At 46.2% G+C, this 20,823-nt stretch overlaps 1 protein-coding gene across 1 annotated transcript in view; it reads left to right on the forward strand.

Moving 5' to 3' along the window:
- Window positions 1-5,542, forward strand: part of LOC124041946 (chromodomain-helicase-DNA-binding protein 7-like) — a 144,424-nt gene extending 138,882 nt beyond the window's left edge. Inside the window, 7 exon segments of the mRNA XM_046360141.1 lie at window positions 30-263; window positions 522-685; window positions 1,231-1,465; window positions 2,519-2,728; window positions 3,018-3,161; window positions 3,507-3,611; window positions 3,809-5,542. Coding sequence (XP_046216097.1) covers window positions 30-263; window positions 522-685; window positions 1,231-1,465; window positions 2,519-2,728; window positions 3,018-3,161; window positions 3,507-3,611; window positions 3,809-4,759 — 2,043 coding nt within the window. The 3' untranslated portion in view covers window positions 4,760-5,542.
- Window positions 5,543-20,823: the final 15,281 nt, after the last annotated feature.

Raw genomic sequence — 20,823 nt, forward strand, 5'->3', positions numbered from 1 at the left:
CTAGAATTCATTCTGTCCCCTCCTTCCAGGACCGTGTCATGATCAATCGCATGGACAACATCTGCGATGCGGTCATCAAGGGCAAGTGGCCCGCCAACCGACGCCAGTTCTTTGACTTCCCGGGCCTGTTGCCTGGATACCCCGGCCCCATGACGTCTGAAAGCCCCATGCCGAGGCAGAGCCTGGCCGAACTGTCGATGGCAGCGGCCGCTCAGACCAACTTCAGTGGCAGCGAGGACCTCACCCTCTCGCCCCAGGTTAATGTAAGTCGCTAGCTAGGCCCGAAACCGCTAACTGAAGACTATTCCTACCCTCCCAAAGTAGGTTTAGTTTGTTCTAACTGCATAATTTATTGAGATATTAATTGAAGTTAATGTATTAATTCAGTGTGTAAATAGATATTCCTTTATTGATCATAAAAACACTTATTCCTTACATCATTGCAATTTAATTTCATTGATTTTGTTGTTGTGATCACATCTTAATCATCCCTCCCTCTCTTCTTCCCTTCCTCCGTATAGGAGGATGCTCTGAGCATATCATTGCCGAAGCAGCGTCGTCGCAGGCGGCGGAAGGTGGAGATAGAGGCGGAGCGTGCGGCCAAGCGCAGGAACCTGATGGATATGGTGGCCCAGCTCAGAGAATCTCACGCTGCAGAGTCCCAGAGCCAGGCCATGGATCTTACAAGGCACAGTCTTTAGAATTAGGAATTAATACTAAATTCAGAAATGAGATTTATGCTTCACCTTTTACAACTGCATTGTATCATTTTTTAAATGATAGTTTTGAGTCAGGTCCCTGATTTTTAAATATTTAAATTTAAATATCATGTGCGGCAGGGTAGCCTAGTGGTTAGAGCGTTGGACTAATAACTAGAAGGTTGTAAGTTCAAACCCCCGAGCTGACAAGGTACAAATCTGTCGTTCTGCCCCTGAACAGGCAGTTAACCCACTGTTCCTAGGTCGTCATTGTAAATAAGAATTTGTTCTTAACTGACTTTCCTAGTTAAATAAAGGTAAAATAAAAATGTAGTAAAATAAAAATGTAATAAAATGTGTGAGTAAAATGGATCCCATTTAAAATGTATTTATCATAATGTCTATTAATATAAATTAATCAAATGTGTAAAGCACTATGTAAAGTATTATATTAAAGTTTCCATTTTTGTTACGGGTATTGTATATTAATCTATTCGTTTACTCTAAAAGTTTCCATACTGGTTTCTCTTTTCCAGGGTATTCTGCACCAGCATCACAAGTCTTCAGCACCGTCCCCGGTGAGCTACTCCAGCAGCATGGTGTCACCTGCTGCCCTCAAGGCACAGATGGAGCTTCTGCAGGCGGCCACACCCTCCAGACACAGGGCCAACTGCTCATTGGCCGAGGCTGACCTGCCCACCAGGAGGAGGCGGGGCCGCAGGAAAAATGTGGAGGGGCTGGAGCTGCTGTTCATGAGAGGAGCCACGGTACAGGACTCATTACTAGAGAAATACATGTTACGTGAATAACTATAAAGAAAATAAACACATGGATATAGTTTTGAACATTTTTGTAAAATGCCCTGAACATTATACAGATTGAATATTTTTGGCAAAAGGCATGCTTTCTCAATTAGGCTAAACTACATTCAAATACATTTGATAGGAATGAAAACAGAAAATGTAACTGTAAAGTGTTGGTTCCATGTTTCACGAGCTGAAATAATGATCCCATAAATATTCCATAATCACAAAAAGCTTATTTCTCTCAAATTTGGTGCATAAATTTCTTTACTTCCCTGTTAGTGAGCATTTAATCTTTGCCAAGATAATCCATCCACCTGACATGTGTGGCATATAAAGAAGTTGATTAAACAGCATGATCATTACACAGGTAAACCTTGTGTTCGGGACAATAAGAGGCCACTCTAAAATATGCAGTTTTGTCACACAACACAATGCCACAGATGTCCAAAATGTGATCTCCAAAATGTTGAGTGCAATTGGCATGCTGACTGCGGAAATGTCCACCAGAGCTGTTGCCAGAGAATTGAATGTTAATTTCTCAACCATAAGCCACCTCCAACGTAGATTTAGAATTTGGCAGTACATCCAACCGGCCTCAACCGCAGACCATGTGTATGGCATCGTGTGGGTGAGCGGTTTTCTGATGTCAAAGTTGTGAACAGAGTGCCTCATGGTGGAAGCGAGGTTATGGGATGGGCAGAAATACCATGACGAGGCCCATTGTGAGGCCAATTGTTTTTAAGGTATCTGTGACCAACAGATGCATATCTGTATTCCCAGTCCATAGATTAGGGTCTAATTTATTTATTTCAATTGACTGATTTCCTTATGAGCTATATAAAATCTTTGAAAAAGCTTATGTTGCGTTTATTCTTTTTCAGTATATATTTGATTTTTTTAAATTAAAGATAAATCACACACATACTCTATGATTTAATTTTACATGGTAGTGAACAGATTATGATTTAATTTTACATGGTAATGAACAGAGTTTCTCCTGCCTTCCCGCAACAGGAGGATTCAGAGAGGACCAAAGCTTCAGTGGAGGGGTTGCAGATCCCCCCACGTTCCCACCGCCACAACATTCCCAGCACCTCCGCCCGTGTCCCCTCTGTCAGCGCTATGGAGGACAGGGAGGCTGGTACCCCCTCTAACAAAGACCTGAGTGACTGGCTCAGACAGCACCCCACATACACCATGGACATGCCTACTGCGTACACACCAGTATGTACTAGACTTTTTTTGTATACAATATTTACCGGATTTCCCTATCCAGTGGAACTATCCATTCATGTGGAATATGACTTCCCCTTACCTTCAACCCCCTGTTCCCTTTCCTAGATCAAATCTTACCACAACCCTTTCAGTGATTCAACTATGGTTACAAAATATAACATTTAGCTATTCCATTTTGTAACGTTTGTAGTATACTAAAAAGTATTAAAAAATCTCAGATGTCTGGTGCTGTCATGGTTCCTAAACCCTGTCCCTTGTCCCGTCTGCCTCACTGTAGAAGAGTGAGGAAACTCTCCTCTCCTCCCAGTTCCCCAAACCCAAGCAAAAGAGACACCGCTGCCGGAACCCCAACAAGATCGACATCAACACGCTCACCGGAGAAGAGAGGGTTCCCGTGGTCAACCGGAGAAATGGAAGAAAGGTTTGGGCTCATTTTGGTACAGAAAGGTTTGGGCTCGTTTCGGTACAGAAAGGTTTGGGCTCATTTCAGTACAGAAAGGTTTGGGCTCGTTTCGGTACAGAAAGGTTTGGGCTCGTTTCGGTACAGAAAGGTTTGGGCTCGTTTCGGTACAGAAAGGTTTGGGCTCGTTTCGGTACAGAAAGGTTTGGGCTCGTTTCGGTACAGAAAGGTTTGGGCTCGTTTCGGTACAAATCAATTTTCACAAATGCATTGGTCGCTGTGTAGCAACAGTTTCAAAGACCTCATTTGTATTTTCATAGAAGGTATTGGTAGCTTATGAACCATTTTGTTCCATTTCTTTCCCAGATGGGTGGAGCCATGGCCCCTCCCATGAAGGATCTTCCCAGATGGCTCCTGGAGAACTCAGATTTTGCCGTCGCTCCAGACTGGACTGACATTGTCAAGCAATCGGTGAGTCATTTGTCCTCCTGTTTAGCCATCTAATGATTCCAATCAGCACTTGTTTTATATTTTGACTATCTGATGGAATTGCAACAAGCAGTTTGAACTCTGATGTTTGAATAGAAATTGATGCCTAATCGCTAAATTATCATTGACTGCCATGAGTGTGACGTCAAACTAACTGTGGTCTCCTCTCCATTCCTTAGGGCTTCCTCCCTGAGGCCATGTTCGACCGTCTCCTGACTGGGCCCTTGGTGCGTGAGGAGGGCGTCCGTCGTCGGGGAAGACGTCCCAAATCGGAGATCGCCAAGGCAACAGCGGCTGCCTCGGCTGCATCCTCCGGGGGCCTTAACCCCCTGCTGATAAACGGCCTGTTTGGAGGCATGGACCTCACCAGCTTGCAGGGCCTACAGAGCTTCCAGAGTCTGCAGCTGCAGCTCATGGGCTTCCCCGGCATGGGGGGGGCTGACGCTAAACACGCCTCGGCCATGCTGCCTCTCATGCTGCCTGGCATGGCTGGTATGGGCGTTCTGCCCAACATGTTTGGCCTGGGAGGCCTGTTCGCAAGCAACCTGGCTGCAGCCTCCCATGGCATCAACAACCAGGACGATTCGGACGAGACATCGAAGAGAGACGCCAGGGAGGGTGGAGAAGAGCAGGATGAGGAGAAGGACGACACTGGGGAGGAGGAAGAGTCGAGCAAGGCTATTGGGGAGGCTGCGGCTTTGAATGTGGCTGCTGCCGCTATGGCCGCCTCCGGCATGTCGGTTAACTCCCTGGCCTTCAATCCCTTCCTGCTCTCCACCATGGCCCCGGGGCTCTTTTCCCCCTACATGTTCCTGCCCCCTGGCCTGGGAGGTCTCACCCTGCCTGGCTTCTCCCCCACTGCCCTGACCGACCTGCAGAGTGCCATGGCTGGAGCCATGGGGGTTGCCTCTGGAGCTCAGGGCCATGAGAAGAAGCCCAGCCAGGTTGCCCTGGACTGCCCTGCTGCCGCAGACCCAGAGACTGCTGATGACAGTGACTCAGCTGAGAGCCTGGAGAAGACTGCAGAGTTGTCTGCGCTAGAAGATGAGACCTCCGCATTGGCAGGGGAAGCCGACTCACCGGAAGACCTGGATGAAGGAGAGGATGCCCTTGAGGAGGAGGAGAAGTGACTGAATCTAACTGGACTTTAACCCCCCCACCAACTTGATATCCAAACATATGAATTTGTTTTTTCTTTGTTTTCATTGTTTTTGTTTCTTTCACAGGTAAACATGTAAATCAGGGAGAGCATATGTAGCTAAAAGGCTCTTAATGTATTGTTAATGGCATAGTCAGGGGAAAAGTTAACTGAAGTAGAGTTTTGCGGATGTTTTAAGGGTGTTATTTTTGGTCTTTGTTCACTGAACGGTGCATTCTAGATGAAATGGGAAATTTCCTCAAATATTATTCTAGGAATTAATGTTTCCAATAGTGCTGCTTTTCTGGTTCATTTATTATGACATTTTTGTGGATATTGTGACAGTAAGTAGCATCTCGTATCTCTCCAGTGGCGTACAATTTCACGGCATTAATCGTCTGTCTATATGCTGCTGATGAAAAGGATCATGGGTAATTTAGATTTTGCTGTTGTACTGTTCTGCTTTTAAGAGCAGGATGAAGTTCTCACAAATCAGATGGCCTAATAATCTGACTGTTCCCAGTCCCTCACTGATGATCGTCTACACCCACACACACCCGACTGTCGATTCCTGTAGTCTTACACTCTAACAATCCAACCTGACTGTTCCCAGTCCCTCACTGATGATCACCCACACGTCTACACCCACACACACCCGACTGTCGATTCCTGTAGTCTTACACTCTAACAATCCATCCTGACTGTTCCCAGTCCCTCACTGATGATCGTCTACACCCACACACACCCGACTGTCGATTCCTGTAGTCTTACATTCCTGTAGTCTGTTCCCAGTCCCTCACTGATGATCGTCTACACCCACACACACCCGACTGTCGATTCCTGTAGTCTTACACTCTAACAATCCATCCTGACTGTTCCCAGTCCCTCACTGATGATCGTCTACACCCACACACACCCGACTGTCTTACACTCTAACAATCCATCCTGACTCGATTCCTGTAGTCTTACACTCTAACAATCCATCCTGACTGTTCCCAGTCCCTCACTGATGATCGTCTACACCCACACACACCCGACTGTCGATTCCTGTAGTCTTACACTCTAACAATCCAACCTGACTGTTCCCAGTCCCTCACTGATGATCGTCTACACCCACACACACCCGACTGTCGATTCCTGTAGTCTTACACTCTAACAATCCAACCTGACGGTCCTACCGTCAACCTCCAACCGTTCCTCTCCCATCACCCTTCTCAGTACCTGTTTTCTGTCTACTATTAACACCCATATTGTCTGACTCTTCCATGTCAAACCGGTTATGGAAACAGTTTTCCAGTTTCACAGCGACCGATGGCCCCGAGTCTCCTGCCTGTTTTTAGTCTGACACTGACAAAGCCGAGCAGAGGAGAATCCTCTCTCCCACAACGCGAGTGAGACAGCAATAACCGAAGGCAGCTTTTGAATGTTTCAAACATCGCTCTCCCATTTAAACACAACTACAAGTGTTGGTGAAAAAGAGAAACGAAATTGCATACAAATGATGACATTAAAACGTTCTGCAAGCAATTAGTCTCACTATTCCTGATGATGCACTGGTGTAAGAGTAAAATAATCAGGTACCTTTTATCTTTGAATGGACTTTTTGTTTCTTTTAGCCACCAAGCTGAACAGCATTACCTCAATTCTAACTAACCTTGAAGTTTACAGACATACGTTGTAAATGTTTTTTTTTGTGTGTCTGTTATTTTTTTGGAACATCGTATGATGAACTGTTATGACGCTTTTAATAAAAGTGAATCATGATATTCGCCTAGGAAACCAAACCCAGAGTGCTTGTTGTGACTGTTTTGGAATTAGATGTTAAATGTAGATGTCTATTTTGAGTGTTAAATGACGTTGGTTGATTCATGGTGGTGATATTGTCAGAAAGCAGCAGAAAATTAAGTAAATACCCCAGAATCTGAAAATAAAGGGTTTCTAAGTGCAGATGGACCACTTTACGCCAAATGTGTTCATTGCCTCTGTCTATTACAAATATCCACTAACGATTCAATAAAATCAACTACATTCACTTAAGAATCACATGTCAGACATTTAATTTCATAGCAAAATAATTGTCTGCACATATTGTAATTTTGCAATTCACTAGAACAGCGACACCATCCATCCACCCTAAGAAAGAAGGGGACAGTTACCTAGAGATGTAGACTGGCTGATTGTCAGCTCTCCTCTCACCTGATCAGAAGGTGAAAGCAATCTCATACAACCCTAATTAGTCCTCTTATCTTTATAGTCATGAGAAGGAGCCAATATGGATGTAATGAGGCCATTTGAGAATTTGACCGCAGTCATTGAGTCCTAAGGGTCATGAACTTGGCTTCTTACTGGGGCATATGCCTCATGATAGTCTTTCAACAGATGCAAGCAAGAATTTTGCTTGGACTGTCTGGGAGTGGTCTGAGTGGGGAGGGGTGAACTCTGTTAGTTTCATCAGCTGTTCAATATGATAAATACAGGAAGGACATCATTTTGACTGCACTGGGCCTTTGAACATATTTGGCCCATGCAGGAATCAAATCTAAGATTTATGCTCCAAACACCATGTTCCAACCAACTGGGCCATCGGAGTCCCCATATGCTGCCTGGTGGCTCTCGGTCTAGTAACTCGGGCAGTTGTCATAAATGGCAGCTTTCCCAATGGACCTACTGATATGACACATACTGACAGGAGGGGCAGACGAGGCAGCCTGTGTGGTGGGGAGTTGGAGACCCTGTGTGTGTGTTTACTCTAGCGGATGGAGAGGAGACTGGATGGGCGACTGATTTTCCCCTGACGGACGTCTCTCATAATCGCGCTCTCTCGATGAAGTGGGTCGTGAAATACATTGTTCTTCTGTGCTTTCCCAGCATTCATTGTGTCTGGGAAGCTTTCCGTGTTAGAAAGGGACACTTGAAAAGGAAAAATAATTTAAAAATCGAATCAAATTGTCTTTGTCACATGCTTTGAAGCCAAAAAGTGTACACTAACAGTGATATGCTTACTTAAGGGTCCTTTTCCAACAATGCAGAGTTAAAGATGAAAAAAAGGAAATAGTGACACATAAATACAGAGTGAATAAATTACGAGTAAAAATAACATGCCTATGTACCAGAGGTGTGGACTCGAGTCACAAATATGATGACTTGCAACTCAACTTTAACACCAATGACTCGTGACTTATCTTGGACTCACTAAGTTCGATGTCCGCGCCCCTGCGGAAATCTAATCAGTCAGTTTAAGCTAGAGATATCTGTGTTCTCACAAAATCGTCTGTAGCATCCAAACGGTTTGGCCTAAAAACTATTATGACTCCTCTATAGAAAGAGGAGACTCAGGAACACGATGGTGCTCTATGACCCCCACAAGTGACTCGTCTGAAGTCAGTACAGCCGATCTGATAACTACATTACGGGCAAACTGAATTGGTCCACCCACACAGATGGCGTCGTGAAGAAGGCGCAGCAGCACCTCTTCAACCTCAGGAGGCTGAAGAAATTCGGCTTGACACCAAAAGCACTCACAAACTTCTACAGATGCACAATCGAGAGCATCCTGTCAGGCTGTATCACCGCCTGGTACGGCAACTGCTCTGCCCACAACAGTAAGGCTCTCCGGAGGGTAATGAGGTCTGCACAACGCATCACCGGGGGCAAACTACCTGCCCTCCAGGACACTTACACCACCCGATGTCACAGGAAGGCCATAAAGATCATCAAGGACAACAACCACCCGAGCCACTGCCTGTTCACCCCGCTATCATCCAAAAGGCAAGGTCATTACAGGTGCATCAAAGCAGGGACCGAGAGACTGAAAAACAGCTTCTATGTCAAGGCCATCAGACTGTTAAACAGCCACCACTAACATTGAGTGTCTGCTGCCAACACACTGACTCAACTCCAGCCACTTTAATAATGTAAATTGATGTAATAATGTATCACTGGCCACTTTAAACAATGCTACTTAATATAATGTCTACATACCCTACATTACTCATCTCATATGTATATACTCTATACCATCTACTGCATCTTGCCTATGCCGTTCTGTACCATCACTCATTCATATATCTTTATGTACATATTATTTATCCCTTTACACTTGTGTGAATAAGGTAGTAGTTTTGGAATTGTTAGGTTAGATTACTCGTTGGTTATTACTGCATGGTCAGAACTAGAAGCACAAGCATTTCGCTACACTCGCATTAACATCTGCTAACCATGTGTATGTGACAAATAACATTTGATTTGCAGCGTCCGTACAGTTTGGGGGGTCATATTAGAGTGTGCTCTAGGATGCCCACAGGCCTCACAAGACTTGCCTTAAGGTCCCCCGGTACCAGTTGAAAAAATGAATGAGATTCTGTGGTCCTTCTGTAGCTCAGTTGGTAGAGCATGGCGCTTGTAACGCCAGGGTAGTGGGTTCGATCCCCGGGACCACCCATACGTAGAATGTATGCACACATGACTGTAAGTCGCTTTGGATAAAAGCGTCTGCTAAATGGCATATATTATTATTATTATTCAGGGCATTCGGAGAGTATTCAGGCCCCGTCCCTTTCTCCACATTTTGTTACTTTACAGCCTTATTCTAAAAGGGATTCAATGAAACATTTTCCTCATCAATCTACACAATAGCCCATAATGACAAAGTGAAAACAGGTTTTTAGAAATGTTTTTATTTGAGACTTGAAATTGAGCTCAGGTGCAACATGTTTCCATTGACCATCCTTGAGATGGACTTGAGAGTCCACCTATGGTAAATTTAAATTAATGTACATGATATGGAAAGGCACACTATAATTTTGGCAAATCGGTTAGGACATCTACTTTGTGCATGACACAAGTAATCTTTCCAACAATTGTTTACAGACAGATTATTTCACTTATAATTCACTGTATCACAATTCCAGTGGGTCAGAAGTTTACATACCCTAAGTTGACTGTGCCTTTAAACAGCTTGGAAAATGCCAGATAATGATGTCATGGCTTTAGAAGCTTCTGAGTGTCATCATTTGAGTCAATAACATCATTTGAGTCAATTGGAGGTGTACCTGTGGATGTATTTCAAGACCTACCTTCAAACTCAGTGCCTCTTTGCTTGACATTGTGGGAAAATCAAAAGAAATCAGCCAAGACCTCAGAAAAAAATTGTAGACCTCCAAGTCTGGTTCATCCTTGGGAGCAATTTCTAAACGCTTGACGGTATCACGTTCATCTGTACAAACAAAAGTACCCAAGTATAAACACCACGGTACCACGCAGCCGTCATACCGCTCAGGAAGGAGACGCGTTCTGTCTCCTAGAGATGAACATACTTTGGTGCGAAAAGTGCACATCAATCCCAGAACAACAGTAAAGGACCTTGTTAAGATGCTGGAGGAAACGGGTACAAAAGTATCTATATCCACAATAAAGTCCTATATCGACATAACCTGAAAGGCCGCTCAGCAAGGAAGAAGCCACTGCACCAAAACCGCCATAAACTACGGTTTGCAACTGCACATGGGGACAAAGATCGTACTTTTTGGAGAAATGTCCTCTTGTCTGATGAAACAAAAATAGAACAGTTTGGCCATAATGGCCATCGTTATGTTTGGAGGAAAAAGGGGGAGGCTTGCAAGCCGAAGAACACCATCCCAACCATGAAGCACGGGTGTGGCAATCATGTTGTGGGTGTGCTTTGCTGCAGGAGGGACTGGTGCAATTCACAAAATAGATGGCATCATGAGGATGGACAATTATGTGGATATATTGAAGCAACATCTCAAGACATCAGTCAGAAAGTTAAAGCTTGGTCGTTAATGGGTCTTCCAAATGGACAATGACCCCAAGCATACTTCAAAAGTTGTGGCAAAATGGCTTAAGGACAACAAAGTACAGGTATTGGAGTGGCTGTCACAAAGCCCTGACCTCAATCCCATAGAAGATTTGTGGGCAGAACTGAAAAAGCGTGTGCGAGCAAGGAGGCCTACAAACCTGACTCAGTTACACCAGCTCTGTCAGAAGGAATGGGCCAAAATGCATCTAATTTATTGTGAGAAACTTGTGGAAGGCTACCCAAAACGTTTGACCTAAGTTAAACAATTTAAAGGCAATGCTACCAAATACTAATTGAGTGCATGTAAATGTCTGACCCACTGGGAATGTGATGAAAGAAATTAAAGCTGAAATAAATATTCTCTCTCCTATTATTCTGACATTTCAAATTCTTATAATAAAGTGGTGATCCTAACTGATCTAAGACAGATACATTTTACCAGGATTAAATGTCAGGAATTGTGGAAAAACTGAGTTTAAATGTATTTGACTGAGGTGTATGTAAACTTCCGACTTCAACTGTGTATGTAAAGTTATTACATTTAATATGACACAATGATAACAGCTTTATATCAGTCTCCTTATAACCATTATTCAATACACCCCAAATCCATGTACTTATTAACAGGACAAACATATTGCATTTATTCAAGGTTAAGTGTAGTGGAGGCTGAGTGTACACTGTACTGTACGCTCGATTCAAAGAGCAGAATAATTACTGTAGGCTAGATTAGATTTCATTGAAGTGCAGTGCTCCCTCACATCCCTAATGTCACTTCAATACAACAAGGTCAAACCTTCTAAAAGCATGTCAAAATTGACAGAAGCAAGTTAACCTCCCTGATTCTGTTATTCAATGGTTTTGTATATAAACAGCCTCCTCTCCAAAATATCTTCATTTCATCTGCACTGATAACCTGAAAACAAAGGATAGGTGAAAGCAATGCAATGTCCTACTATAGAGAATCTCTCTTGTACTGTTCAGCTCTTTCACATAAGTGCAGATAAGGAGACCAGGAGAGGAAACCATGATCACTATTGCGATGCAGCCTGTGACTGCTCAGTGCTCAGGATAGAAGGCTGGCCTGCTGGAGTGAGACTAATGCTAATTGCGAGGCCCTAATGAGTTAAGACACATCTGTGGATGCCATTTGGGCCTACTTCTGCATGCACGCACCTTTCCATTGGTCTGCATACAAACCTAGTGTCTGCATATAATCTAGTGTGTTTCAGACTATTTCACATTATTTGGAGAATATACTAGTACTAGTGAATTTACATAGTCCCTAGCCTAGGTAAGCTACCAGCTAGCTACTACTATCTACGTATATACCTTTATGCCTGATAGATCTGTAGACATACCAGGGCTATATCCAGCCAGCCCACCCATTTCACCAGACAAAATACAATAGATATTGCAGACCTAGAACTGCCCAGTCTAGTTTTCAACAGAAAGAATAGATATTCCAAACTAGATCTTGTCAGTCCAGTATTTCGACAGGCAAAATAGCTATTCCAGGCCTAAAGCTGCCCAGAGGTCCACCTCTTACCAGATCCTGCTGCAGGCTGCAGCCCTAGTTAGTCCTGAAGGCTGTTTGTTGAAAGTGCAGCTGGATAAATCCTAATTCAGCCCATCCATGGCGGCGGGGGCCCTGCTCCTCGCAGATAAAGAGCCATCTGCAATCGCCATGATGACCCAGGGCCTCGCACTCACAGCAACGTGATTGATCGCAGTAACCTGTGCTGGAGACACCGGTTGGTAGGGGTGGGAAAGGGGGAAGGAGAGAAAAGAGGAGGGGAAAGGAGGGGGCAGATGTCCTCCTCTCCACCTGAGGGGATTTAAAAGTGTCACACGCTCTCACACCACCCGGTTCCCCGGGAGACGGATGAGTGGCGCGTGACATTGAGGGTGGGCTGCATGATGAGTGTCTTGCTCCTGTCACTGCAGACACATGCACGCACACACACAAACACACACTTATACACTCACATCAGGGGCGCTACTTTGGTTTTAGAAGTGGGGGGGGACATAATTATTGTAATTTTTTATTGAGTCGGAGGCGTCCGCATGGTCCTAAAGCACACCGTAGCCTAGTTTTATATCACATTCCAATGATAAAACTGGGGAGACAAAAATGCCATTTCAGATTATGGGGGGACAGGTCCCTCCTGTCCCCAGTGAAAGTTGCTCCCCTGCCTCACACATTCAAAGACCCACTGATGCGCACACACAAACACTCACACACACATACATACATTTGGAGGCAGTAAAACACACTCACGCTTACACATGTGTACATAAGTTACCCCTCCTACACCCACACACTGACATTCATGCATGCACACTTTCTCACTTACAGAGAACCAACCATCAGGCCCTGGATGCTAGGTGAGGTTTCTGCTGAAAGAGCAACAGCACAAACCCTGTACAGTATTCACACTGCAATAGAAGACCCCTGTTAGTACTATTCACCTCCACACCTTGCTAATGCTCTTCAACTTTCCTGTCAGCTGTCATTCATGCAGTTAGCCAGCATTATGGGAAGGCTTGGGTCAAGTAGCATACATAAGGGGTACAAACAAACTCTAGGATTTGATACAATCCCTGACAACAGCACAATGTACTTCTGTCCTATAATTCTATATTATTAGCAAATTGAATCTGTGGTTTAAGATATGCTGCAGCACAACACTGTCATTTGAATCAGGCCTGAGGTGGTGACTCATCATGGTTTCATTGATGGGTGTTGGCTCTTCTGTCCTTTTGGACTCTATGGAGACATAACACGCATACACACACACACATACACACACACGAACCCACACACACGCACCCACACACAGTCCTCCAGTACTGTCACTTAAGGCCTTCACAGTGACAACAGATTTCACTCTGAAGTTTAGCAGCCACTCTAACTGTGAAAACCCAGAGAGAGAAACCAACCAGGGGCCTTTCACTCAATGGTCCTCCAGGGAATTTATAGTAGTAAAATTCCGCTTCCCTGTAGTTTTAGGGCCCGAGTGAGGAAACAGTATATCTCAGGGATATTAAAGCCTTGGAAAGTCTCCCTCTTGTAGCTGTGAAATCTGAAAATAAACCATATTTCACAGCAAAGCTTCCCTGTAGCTCTGAGGCCCAAGAGAGACTGTGCCGTATTAGTCAGTGAAAGCATCTCTGTAGCGTGAGGGCCAGACTGTAATGAACGCAGGATTACCCAAACTCGGTCCTTGGGCCCCCTGGGTGCACATTTTTGTTTTTTGTCCTAGCACTAAACAGCATATTCAAATAATCAACTAATCATCAAGCTTTGATAATATGAATCAGCGGTGTAGTTTTATGGCAAAAAACTCAACATGCACGCCTTGGGGTTCCCAGGACTGAGTTTGGGAAACACTGAATTGGCATTGGGGGCAGATATACAACTGTGAAATCAGAAAGAAACTGTATGTAACCATTGGGATTCCCTATAGCTTGAAGGCCTAACAAAGACTCAGGGCCCAAATCAATCAAAAATGGAAACTGGATTCCTGGAGAAAGTCAGTAAATTACATTCTCCCCACAAGGTGGGAAAGTGTGTTTAATGAATGTACTGCTGAGTTAGGGCTAGATACAATCCCTAGAGCTGAAGAGATGTGCTACGGCATTATTGAAATGTTTAAGTAATTTCTGATTTTGCCGGAATATGCAGTGTTCACTGTGAATGCGGTCTCTGCGAATGTGCAAACTTTGCCTTTAAATTTCAATCATGCTGTAGCCCAGATCTTCAGCACGACGCATCGAATGGTTGCACATAATCCTTCACCACAAGCATTTTCAGATGTGTTTGATTTATCCCACAAATCTTGGGGCTGTGTTTGATTGGATGATATAAACCTTTGTATTTCATAGAGACATTCTGTGATGTAAATAAATACTCCTACAAAATCAATAATCACTCCTATCTCTGAAATTCAAATCAACTTTCAACAAACAGGGGTTAAATCCCAGCATTCCAACATCCCATATCTTTGAGAGACCATTGGGATTAAGGGTGCAGTAATTCACAATAAAGACCTTATCTGGGCGCCGTATTTCACAGTAAAATCGAGCCATGCCGATACTCTCATTACGCATACTTTACCTGGGCGATATCTGTCTTTCAGATTTTGGGACCCAGGTGTTAAATTAAAGGAGAGGCCTGGTGAAATATGAGCACAGGTTTTTAGAGGCATCAGTCTTCAGGCAGCTGCTACAGTGTTTTATCATGTCTCTCTGTCTCATATCTCATAAAGATTCTGGCCCCATAAATTACCTCATCATGACACTGAATATTGATTGGGCCAAGATGGATCTCCACTGTGAGCTGAGCTATGTCCATACTCCCCAGTCTGTCTTGTTTTGGGGCTTAATTGAGTAATCTCTCTCTCTCTCTCTCTCTCGCTCTCTATCGCTCTCTATCGCTCTCTATCTCTCTGTGTGTTGACTCCGTTCCATGTATTCCATTCCGTCCTCCCCGACCGAGACTCCGTTCCATGTATTCCATTCCGTAGCCCCGACCGAGACTCGAACCCGGGTCCAGCAATTGTCTAGCCAACACCTTAACCATTACGCTAAGAGGTTCAAACCCCTTGATGAGGTCGCTACATTATTCTGGCAGTGACGCTGGCAGTGACGCTTAATGTATGCTCGCACAGTGCACATATACACGCTTAGCCTAAACAGTGCACATACACACGTTTAGCCTGCACCGTGCACATACACACGCTGAGCCTGCACAGTGCACATACACACGCTTAGCCTGCACAGTGCACATACACACGTTTAGCCTGCACCGTGCACATACACACGCTGAGCCTGCACAGTGCACATACACACGCTTAGCCTGCACAGTGCACATACACACGCTTAGCCTGCACAGTGTACATGCACACGCTTAGCCTGCACAGTGCACATACACACGTTTAGCCTGCACCGTGCACATACACATGCTTAGCCTGCACAGTGCACATACACACGCTTAGCCTGTACAGTGCATATATACACGCTTAGCCTGCACAGTGCACATACACACGCTTAGGCTGCACAGTGCACATAGACACGTTTAGCCTGCACAATGCACATACACACGCTTAGCCTGCACAGTGCACATACACACGCTTAGCTTGTACAGTGCATATATACACGCTTAGCCTGCACAGTGCACATACACACGCTTAGGCTGCACAGTGCACATACACACGTTTAGCCTGCACAATGCACATACACACGCTTAGCCTGCACAGTGCACATACACACATTTAGCCTGCACAGTGCACATACACACGCTTAGCCTGTACAGTGCATATATACACACTTAGCCTGCACAGTGCACATACACACGCTTAGGCTGCACAGTGCACATACACACGTTTAGCCTGCACAATGCACATACACACGCTTAGCCTGCACAGTGCACATACACACATTTAGCCTGTACAGTGCATATATACACGTTTAGCCTGCACAGTGGACATACACACGCTAAGCCTGCACAGTACACATACACACATTTAGCCTGTACAGTGCATATATACATGTTTAGCCTGCACAGTGCACATACACACGCTTAGGCTGCACAGTGCACATACACACGCTTAGCCTGCACAGTGCACATACACCCGCTTAGCCTGCACAGTGCACATACACACGCTTAGGCTGTACAGTGCACATACACACGTTTAGCCTGCACAGTGCACATACACACGTTTACCCTGCACAGTGCATATACACACATTTAGCCTGCACAGTGCACATACACACATTTAGCCTGTACAGTGCACATACACACATTTAGCCTGTACAGTGCACATACACACATTTAGCCTGTACAGTGCACATACACACATTTAGCCTGCACAGTGCACATACACACACAAACCTTCTACATTGATATACTGTAGGTTCCTAAGCTCACGCTGTTTTCTTAGAAAATCCATCTTTGAAAACTGTTTCCAGATACAATATATGACATGTAACATGTATATGACTTCTCCTGTCCTATTCGGTGTCCTGTGTAAATCTAAGTGTGCGTTCTCTAATTCTCTCCTTCTCTCTTTCTTTCTCTCTCTCGGAGGACCTGAGCCGTAGAACCATGCCCCAGGACTACCTGACATGATGACTCCTTGCTGTCCCCAGTCCACCTGGCCATGCTGCTGCTCCAGTTTCAACTGGCCTGGGCCCTAGGACCATGTCCCAGGACTACCTGACATGAGGACTCCTTGCTGTCCCCAGTCCACCTGGCCATGCTCCTGCTCCAGTTTCAACTGTTCTGCCTTACTATTATTCAACCATGCTGGTCATTTATGAACATTTGAACATCTTGGCCACGTTCTGTTATAATCTCCACCTGGCACAGCCAGAAGAGGACTGGCCACCCCACATATGCTCTCTCTAATTCTCTCTTTCTTTCTCTCTCTCGGAGGACCTGAGCCCTAGGACCGTGCCCCAGGACTACCTGACATGATGGCTCCTTGCTGTCCCCAGTCCATCTGACTGTGCTGCTGCTCCAGTTTCAACTGTTCTGCCTTATTATTATTTGACCATGCTGGTCATTTATGAACATTTGAACATCTTGGTCATGTTCTGTTATAATCTCTACCCGGCACAGCCAGAAGAGGACTGGCCACCCCACATAGCCCGGTTCCTCTCTAGGTTTCTTCCTAGGTTTTGGCCTTTCTAGGGAGTTTTTCCTAGCCACCGTGCTTTTACACCTGCATTGTTTGCTGTTTGGGGCTTTAGGCTGGGTTTCTGTACAGCACTTTGAGATATCAGCTGATGTACGAAGGGCTATATAAATAAATTTGATTTGATTTGATGTAACAGGCAGAACGAGCTCTGTCTGTCCTCCTGTCTGTCCTTCTGTCTGTCCTCCTGTCTGTCCTTCCACCTGTCCTCCTGTCTGTCCTTCCACCTGTCCTTCTGTCTGTCCTCCTGTCTGTCCTTCTGTCTGTCCTCCTGTCTGTCCTCCCACCTGTCCTTCTTTCTATCCTCCTGTCTATCCTCCTGCCTGTCCTCCCACCTGTCCTTCTGTCTATCCTCCTGTCTGTCCTCCCACCTGTCCTTCTGTCTGTCCTCCTGTCTGTCCTCTCACCTGTCCTTATGTCTGTCCTCCTGTCTGTCCTTTTACCTGTCCTTCTGCCTGTCCTCCTGTCTGTCCTTCTGTCTGTCCTCCCACCTGTCCTTCTGTCTGTCCTCCCACCTGTCCTTCTGTCTATCCTCCTGTCTGTCCTCCCACCTGTCCTTCTGTTTATCCTCCTGTCTGTCCTCCCACCTGTCCGTCCTCCCACCTGTCCTTCTGTCTATCCTCCTGTCTGTCCCCCCACCTGTCCTTCTGTCTATCCTCCTGTCTGTCCTCCCACCTGTCCTTCTGTCTGTCCTCCTGTCTGTTTTCGTGTCTGTCCTCCTGTCTTTCCTTCCGCCTGTCCTCCTGTCTGTCCTCCCCCTGTCCTTCTGTCTGTCCTCCTGTCTGTCCTCCCACCTGTCCTTCTGTCTGTCCTTCTGTCTGTCCTCCTGTCTGTCCTCCCACCTGTCCTTCTGTCTGTCCTCCCACCTGTCCTTCTGTCTATCCTCCAGTCTGTCCTCTCACCTGTCCTTCTGTCTGTCCTCCTGTCTGTCCTCCCACCTGTCCTTCTGTCTGTCCTCTTGTCTGTCCTTCCACCTGTCCTTCTGTCTATCCTCCTGTCTGTCCTCCCACCTGTCCGTCTGTCTGTCCTTTCACCTGTCCTTCTGTCTGTCCTCCCACCTGTCCTTCTGTCTGTCCTCCCACCTGTCCTTCTGTCTGTCCTCCTGTCTGTCCTCCCATCTGTCCTTCTGTCTGTCCTCCTGTCTGTCCTTCCACCTGTCCTCCCACCTGTCCTTCTGTCTGTCCTCCTGTCTGTCCTCCCACCTGTCCTTCTGTCTGTCCTCTTGTCTGTCTTTCCACCTGTCCTTCTGTCTATCCTCCTGTCTGTCCTCCCACCTGTCCTTCTGTCTATCCTCCTTTCTGTCCTCCCACCTGTCTTTCTGTCTGTTCTCCCACCTTTCCTTCTGTCTGTCCTCCTGTCTGTCCTCCCACCTGTCCTTCTGTCTATCCTCCTTTCTGTCCTCCCACCTGTCCTCCTGTCTGTCCTCCCACCTGTCCTTCTGTCTATCCTCCTGTCTGTCCTCCCACCTGTCCTTCTGTCTATCCTCCTGTCTGTCCTCTCACCTGTCCTTCTGTCTGTCCTCCCACCTGTCCTTCTGTCTGTCCTCCTGTCTGTCCTCCCACCTGTCCTTCTGTCTATCCTCCTGTCTGTCCTCCCACCTGTCCTTCTGTCTGTCCCTACACCTGTCCTTCTGTCTATCCTCCTGTCTGTCCTCCCACCTGTCCTTCTGTCTGTCCTCCTGTCTGTCCTCCCACCTGTCCTTCTGTCTATCCTTCTGTCTGTCCTCCCACCTGTCCTTCTGTCTGTCCTCCTGTCTGTCCTCCCACCCGTCCTCCCACCTGTCCTTCTGTCTGTCCTCCTGTCTGTCCTCCCACCTGTCCTTCTGTCTGTCCTCTTGTCTGTCCTCCCACCTGTCCTTCTGTCTATCCTCCTTTCTGTCCTCCCACCTGTCTTTCTGTCTGTCCTCCCACCTTTCCTTCTGTCTGTCCTCCTGTCTGTCCTCCCACCTGTCCTTCTGTCTATCCTCCTGTCTGTCCTCCCACCTGTCCTTCTGTCTATCCTCCTGTCTATCCTCCCACCTGTCCTTCTGTCTATCCTCCTGTCTGTCCTCTCACCTGTCCTTCTGTCTGTCCTCCCACCTGTCCTCCTGTCTGTCCCCCCACCTGTCCTTCTGTCTGTCCTCCCACCTGTCCTTCTGTCTGTCCTCACACCTGTCCTTCTGTCTATCCTCCTGTCTGTCCTCCTACCTGTCCTTCTGTCTGTCCTTCCACCTGTCCTTCTGTCTATCCTTCTGTCTGTCCTCCCACCTGTCCTTCTGTCTATCCTCCTGTCTGTCCTCCCACCTGTCCTTCTGTCTATCCTCCTGTCTGTCCTCCCACCTGTCCTTCTGTCTATCCTCCTGTCTGTCCTCCCACCTGTCCTTCTGTCTATCCTCCTGTCTGTCCTTCCCACCTGTCCTTCTGTCTATCCTTCTGTCTGTCCTCTTACCTGTCCTTCTGTCTATCCTCCTGTCTGTCCTCCTACCTGTCCTTCTGATAACTCTACCTACATGTACATAATTACCTCAATTACCTCGACAACGGTGCCCCCGCACATTGACTCTGTACCGGTACCCCCTGTATATAGCCTCCACATTGACACTGTACCGGTACCCCCTGTATATGGCCTACACATTGACACTGTACCGGTACCCCCTGTATATAGCCTCCACATTGACTCTGTTCCGGTACCCCCTGTATATAGCCTCCACATTGACTCTATACCGGTACCCCCTGTATATAGCCTCCACATTGACACTGTACCGGTACCCCCTGTATTTAGCCTCCACATTGACACTGTACCGGTAACCCCTATATATAGCCTCCACATTGACACTGTACCAGTACCCCCTGTATATAGCCTCCACATTAACACTGTACCGGTACCCCCTGTATATAGCCTCCACATTGACACTGTACCGGTACCCCCTGTATATAGCCTCCACATTGACACTGTACCGGTACCCCCTGTATATAGCCTCCACATTGACTCTGTACCGGTACCCCCTGTATATAGCCTCCACATTGACTCTGTACCGGTACCCCCTGTATATAGCCTCCATATTGACTCTGTACCGGTACCCCCTGTATATATTCTCCACATTGACTCCGTACCGGTACCCCCTGTATATAGCCTCCACATTGACTCTGTACCGGTACCCCCTGTATATAGCCTCCACATTGACTCTGTACCGGTATCCCCTGTATATATTCTCCACATTGACTCCGTACCGGTACCCCCTGTATATAGCCTCCACATTGACTCTGTACCGGTACCCCCTGTATATAGCCTCCACATTGACTCTGTACCGGTACCCCTGTATATATTCTCCACATTGACTCTGTACCGGTACCCCTGTATATAGCCTCCACATTGACTCTGTACCGGGACACCCTGTATATAGCCTCCACATTGACTCTGTACCGGTACCCCCTGTATATAGCCTCCACATTGACTCTGTACCGGTACCCCTGTATATATTCTCCACATTGACTCCGTACCGGTACCCCCTGTATATAGCCTCCACATTGACTCTGTACCGGTACCCCTGTATATAGC

The sequence above is a fragment of the Oncorhynchus gorbuscha genome, linkage group LG08 (assembly GCF_021184085.1).
Source record: "Oncorhynchus gorbuscha isolate QuinsamMale2020 ecotype Even-year linkage group LG08, OgorEven_v1.0, whole genome shotgun sequence".
Taxonomy (NCBI): Eukaryota; Metazoa; Chordata; class Actinopteri; order Salmoniformes; family Salmonidae; genus Oncorhynchus; species Oncorhynchus gorbuscha.